Genomic DNA, 6,712 nt, shown 5'->3' on the forward strand with positions numbered 1-6,712 from the left:
GACGAAGACGAAGACGGCGGCACTGATGCTTTAATTAGTTTTGGGCCATAATGTTTTAATAACAGTTGGGCCAACAAAGTGGGCTAACTAATTGATGCCGATACTCTCATTTGTTTACCCATGGCGCCACTCCTATTTATGTTTGAATGGAAAATCATTTTCTATTTTTCTCATTCTACCCATGATTTCCATTTATGCATATTTATATAGTCATCATAAGCTAAACTTACTTTTATCAGTAAATAAGTAATAATGTTTTTATTTTATTAAATATGTCATTTTTAGTGGAAATCAAGAAAAAAAATGAGTCACTTCAATTGGGATATGATCAATTGCTTACCTAACTACTACCAATTTCTAGCAATTAAATCTAAAGAAACTAGTGTTATCCACTGATAGCACATGAAAATTTAATTCATCTTAGTTAATTCAAAGAATCATTTATCTCTGTCCATTATTTAAAGAATCTTTTTTTTGGGATGTCTATATTCAAAGAATCATTTATATATGATATACGGATCTCGCATTCCACTAATATTTGCTACTCACAATTCATTATAAAATTACTAAAAGTGAGACTCACATTTCACTAACTTTTTTATTTATTTTTATTTATAAAATTAAATAATTTCTTAAAATTTGTTTCGAGTTAAAATAGCTCTTTAAACGGTGGACGTGGTATACACTTTAGTGATTATATTAACTGGGTCTTCTAAAATAGTGATACACGATTAATGTGACATGTAGCAATTTTATTTTACCAAAATAAAACTAGGAAATTTTCATTTTAAACACTATTTTGAACATAGTCCAATATTCTTCTTTTTGTCATATTTAAGGTTGTGCGGCCAAAATCCCTCAAGAATGCTAATTAAACTAATCCCCTACTCCAACCATATTATTAATTATCACATCTCTGAATAACCAAATGTTCTCTTATTTGTTCTCTCTTCTCCAAATCATCCCTATATAAACACTAAAACCCAATTTTATAAAACATCCAATCAATTTCTCCAAAAACAATGGCAACAATTTCTCTCCACTCCTCTTACAGCCTAACGACGGCGCCACCTCTCAACACATGCACCGTGCAGCAGCCACGCGCCGCCCTCAGCCGCCTCCACATGCTCCTCCACGCCTCCGCCGTCTCCGCCCTCCTCTACCACCGCCTCTCCACCCTCCTCCGCGGCTCCGCCCCTCACCTCCTCCCGTGGGGCCTCATCGCCCTTGCCGAGCTCATCTTCGCCGCCGTGTGGGCCCTCGCGCAGGCCTTCCGCCTCCGGCCGGTGGCGCGCGCGGCGGCGCCGGAGAATCTCCCCAGCGACGAGAATCTCCCCGGCGTCGACGTGTTCGTGTGCACGGCCGACCCGAAGAAGGAGCCCGTGGCGGAGGTGATGAACACGGTGGTGTCGGCGATGGCGATGGACTACCCGGCGGAGAAGCTGGCGGTGTACTTGTCGGACGACGGAGGCGCCGCGGCGACGCGGTATGCGATGAAGGAGGCTTGCGCTTTTGCGGAGAGTTGGGTGCCGTTTTGCAGGGAGTATGGGATTAAGACGAGGTGCCCTGAGGCGTTTTTCTCGTCTCTTGGTGAAGATGAGAGAGAAGCTTTGGAGAGCGATGAGTTCAATGCTCAAGTAGATAAAATCGAGGTGAATTCACTTTACATTCTATTTCCACCTTCAAAACTAACGACATGCTAATAATTCTCATTTTCAAATTAATATAAGAATTAAAATAATTTTCTCCTTTAAGTTTTTGTGATAATGAAAAACGACCACTCCAACGCGGTTTATAGTTATGTTAGTCATGATCCAATCATCTAATTATTGAATTGAAATATAAAATTACTAATTTTTTTCTAATTTGTCGATGGTCAACTAAAAGTAATATAGTAAAATTAAATATGATAGAATAATAAAATGATATTATTTTGATAAAATGACATCATTATTTTTTTTATGTTATTTAAAATATGTCTATACATCTAAACGACGTGGTTTTATTGCTATATCATATTTGATTTTATGGCATTAGTTTTGATTTTGACCATCATGATACAATTGTAAAAAATTTAAAAATTGTGATTTCATATTCTAGTTTCAAGTGTTACGAGACTGACCAACAATCTATAAAAAGTTATGAATAAAATGACAATTATTACAGTATTTTACATATTTATTGCAATTTTAGGTAATATATACTCCAATCCGTTCATGAAGAAAGTTTCATTTATGCACTGCACGTGTTTAATGAGAAATTGGTAAGGTAAGAAAGAAGAGAGAAAAAGTAGATAAAGTAGGAGAAACAAAAAGAAAAAGTAAGAGAGACATGTGAAAAAGTGGGTGATATGCGAGATTAAGTTTTCACTTTTTAAATGTGATTATTTTTTGTGGACATCCCAAAATGGCAAGATGAGACTATTTTTGTGGACGGAGGAAGTATCATTTCTCTATTTTTCATATTTTTGTAGACTGGTATAATGGTATGTTTATATTATCCAGAGGAGGTAAGAAATATTAGGAACAGTTAATTGTCAATTTTCAGGCCCCTGTATAATGTCACCAGATAGATACGCCATGCATATTATATTCCACACAAGACGTCTATGTAAAAACGAAATGTCGCTATACATATAACTATAGTGATTATCGTAAATATTGTTTTTTGCTTGTTGGTGAAATTGACTGCTCCTAATAACTACTCCCTCCGCCCGCCATTAGGAGTCTCATTTATGGGCGGCACGAATTTTAAGAACTGTTAAGAAAAGTGAGTGGGGTCCCACTAATATATATTAGTTTTAAATGAAATGTGAGTGGAATGAGTTAGTGTAAGGTGGAACCCTATTACCATTTAAGGTAAAAGTGAATCGGGACTCCTATTCGCGGACGGACTAAAATAAAAACACGGGATTCCTATTAACGGACGGAGGGAGTATATATTTAATTACAACTTGCATATATATATATATATATATGCAGTCAAAATATGAAGTGTTCAGGAGAAATGTCGAGAAGGCGGCAGAACTTGAAGACTCTATCAATGACGATAGACCTCCTCATGTTGAGGTAATATATACTTGATAAGTATTCGATTATAGTACTAGTATTTAATTGATAAGAAACACTTACACATGATACCGCTATCACTACATAATGATATTAAACATGTGCAATTTAATACCTATTGGCTTAGGATCCAGGTCCCAATACCAGTTTTTAGGCTAAGATCAAATTTGACACATTTCAATCAAAATATTTTATTAAAGTTGATTTTCACATATGAAATACTCCCTTCTCCCTTTGTTCCCTTCGTGCCATGTTAATAGAGTCATTTTTTTACTTTGGAAAGTTCCAAGTTAATTGAGTCATTTCTATTTTTAGCAAAAAGTATTTTCCTCTTTTACTTTATTCTCTCTTCATCTCTCTTACTATTTTCACTATCCATTTAACACACTATTCTTTAAATCCGTGCCAAAAAGAAATGTCTCTATTAACAAGGAACAGAGGGAGTATCAACTTTCCTAGATCATTATGAATAAGGATGTTCCTCCATATATCAAAAAGGATCTTTTTAGACTTAATGTTACTTATTTCGGGGAGAGGGGAGTCTATAAAAAAAAGTATTCCGATTTTCATAATTAATAAATTTATAAGATAAAGGATCATATCTGTAGTATTTTTTAAAATTACCTTTTCCAATAAGTAATGATTTTCTTTTTTTGGAACCAATTAATAGGTCTTTTTTACATGAATATTGCTTGCTGAATTTGCTATTTTGGCTATAAAACGCAAACAAAATCTATTAATATGATTCATTTCATAGCCCCGAAGTTCGTTATTTGCTAATTTCAATTGGTTCTTCATTGACGTTGCAGGTAATATATGATAGTAAGAAGAATGCAGGAAGAAGCGAGAATCAGCCTAAACTTCCACTTCTTGTCTATGTATCCCGTGAAAAACGGCCCGGTCACCCCCATCGCTTCAAAGCCGGAGCTCTCAATTCCCTCGTATGCCTCTCTCTCTTTCTAGACAATTAAGATTTATATGGTTCATATGGTAATGTTTGAAATCGAAGGTGTATACGACTATTGCAGCTTCGAGTGTCGGGGATAATGAGCAATGGCCCTTATGCATTAGTGTTGGACTGTGACATGTACTGCAATGATCCCACCTCAGCTAAGCAAGCAATGTGCTTCCATCTTGACCCCAAATTATCCCACTCTCTCTCATATGTTCAATTCCCTCAAATCTTTTACAATGTTAGCCAAAATGACATCTATGATGGTCAAGCTAGAGCTGCTTATAAGGTATTTCATCTATCTCCCTATCTCTCTCTCTCTCTCATGTTAAATACACTATCCGTCCGTAAAATGTTGTCCAGTTTTGCCATTTTTTGTCCGTCCGTGAAAAGTTGTCCACTTTGCTTTTTTTCTATTTTTGGTAAATGAACTCCACTTTCCATCAACTCTTTACACTCACATTTTATTATAAAACTAATATATAAATATGAGATCCTCATTCCACTAACTCATTCAACTCATTTTTCTTCACATTTCTTAAAACTCGTGCCGAGTCAAACTTGGACAATATTTAATGTACGGAGAGAGTAATAATCTTGATGAATTTCATGGGCAGACCAAATATCAAGGAATGGATGGGCTAGGAGGCACAGTTTGTGCTGGCACTGGCTACTACATCAGGAAGAAGGCTTTGTTCTCCAATTGTAATCAACAAGGTACAACTTTTATTTGATTGCTAATTACTTCATCAAATTAATTGATAAGCTAAATGACTCTTTTATTGCTTCAATTTAACCAGATGAATCCCTCCAAGAGCCCGAACACAACTTCGGGCTCTCTAGAAAGTTTATCGATTCAGTAAAAGCACTCGACACTAAATACGAAATTTTCCCAAAACATGTCAACACAAATGTAAATATATCCGATTCAATCGTTGAAGAAGCCAACAAACTAGCATCTTGCTCCTATGAACACAACACCAAATGGGGTAAAGAGGTAAGTCTCCATAAACAGATTCTAACCCTAACCCTAACCCTGACCCTAGCCCTAAAAACTGAATTCTTGATGATAAAACAGATTGGTTACTCGTATGATTGTTTGCTGGAGAGCACCTTCACCGGGTATCTGATGCACAGCCGGGGGTGGAAGTCGGTCTACCTCTACCCGGACCGGCCATGCTTCCTGGGATGCACCACTATCGACATGAAGGACGCCCTGGTGCAGCTTATGAAATGGGCTTCCGGTTTGGTACAAGTCGGCCTCTCGAGATTCAGCCCTCTCACCTATGGCGTCTCGAGGATGCCTCTCCCTCAAGCCTTGTGCTACGGATTCTTCGCCTTTTCCCACTTCATATCCGTTGCTTGTTTCTTGTATGGCACAGTTGCTCCCATATGCTTCTTCTACGGAATTCCCCTCTTTCCCAAGGTATAACTTCAAACATCAATTAAATAGCAAAAGTAATTGCTAGATATTCTTGTCACCATTTAATAATACGCAGCGGAAATTATAGACAAGAATGTGACCAGGGTTCGTAATTTAAATTGCATCATTCACATTTAATTTTACATTAGAAATAATATTACTCGTTGCGTAGTTTATTTTTCTTAATCCTATATCTGAATCAATTACTTTCAGTATCCACGTGTCTGTCAATATGATTCAGTAGCAATTTTTGGTACAAACTCTTTGATATAGGTGTGGGTATTTTGTGTACAAAATAATTCAATTCATTTGTTAACAAGCAAATTTTTATTAATAAAAGTCCAATATCTCAATCCATTCAATATATATGCAACTTCCAGGTCAAAGGCAAATCAACATTTTTCCACTATGATTTTTGGATACAAAACCAAACCCTAATTCCAAACCCTAATTTTGGCAGGTCACGAGCCCGTGGTTCGCAGTTTTCGCGGGCGTGTACGCTTCCTCAGCCGCACAGCATTTCTACGAAGTGAATTCAAGTGGAGGGACGGTGCGGACAATGTGGAACGAGCAGAGGATCTGGATAATCCGGGCAGTGACGGCCTGCTTGTTCGGATGCGTTGATGTGTTGATGAAATACGCAGGCGTGGCGAAGGCCAACTTCAGGCTGACAAACAAGGTAGTGGATCAAGAGAAGCTGGACAAGTACCAGCAAGGGAAGTTCGATTTCCAGGGAGCCAAGATGTTCATGGTGCCGCTGACGCTGCTTGTCTTGCTCAACTTGGGCTGCTTCGTCGGTGGCGCCAAGGGGCTCGTGTCCCAAGGAAACGTGGCGGAGATGCTCGGACAGGGATTGCTGTCTATGTATGTTCTTGTGCTTAGCTTTCCCATTCTTCAAGGACTCGTTCCAAGGCTAGGGAAATGAGTAGTCATTTACCTAGCCTTGGAACGTGTCCTGGTCATTTTGTTTTCTTCTTGTCTTCGTGATTTTTATGTTTGTTGTGTGTTTGCTTAATACGAAGATTTCAATGAAATAACGGATTATTTGTAAGTTGTATAATTATATTCTCGCAAATTGTTGATGGTTAATTTATGTTGTGAAATAATTACAGTAATCTTGAATATAAATGTAGTTATGAGGTGATATCAAGCTAGAAATTTCAATACACATTTTCGGATATAATTTAGGATGGACTTAAATATGTATTGTACGAAAGTGGACTTAAAGATAGGTTGGTCTCAAAATAATGGAAATCAAGTTAGACTCAA

The 6,712-nt window shown here is 37.4% G+C and overlaps 1 protein-coding gene across 1 annotated transcript; it reads left to right on the top strand.

Annotated features, from left to right (window-relative positions):
• The first annotated feature begins 900 nt into the window (after window positions 1–900).
• Window positions 901–6,503, top strand: LOC121773774 (cellulose synthase-like protein G2). The gene is made up of 8 exons (XM_042170692.1): window positions 901–1,652; window positions 2,982–3,068; window positions 3,878–4,009; window positions 4,097–4,309; window positions 4,638–4,737; window positions 4,821–5,017; window positions 5,099–5,446; window positions 5,904–6,503. The coding sequence occupies exons 1-8, from the start codon at window positions 1,023–1,025 to the stop codon at window positions 6,366–6,368; spliced, it is 2,172 nt and encodes a 723-aa protein (XP_042026626.1). The 5' UTR covers window positions 901–1,022; the 3' UTR covers window positions 6,369–6,503.
• Window positions 6,504–6,712: the final 209 nt, after the last annotated feature.

This window comes from Salvia splendens, chromosome 17, assembly GCF_004379255.2.
Source record: "Salvia splendens isolate huo1 chromosome 17, SspV2, whole genome shotgun sequence".
NCBI lineage: Eukaryota > Viridiplantae > Streptophyta > Magnoliopsida > Lamiales > Lamiaceae > Salvia > Salvia splendens.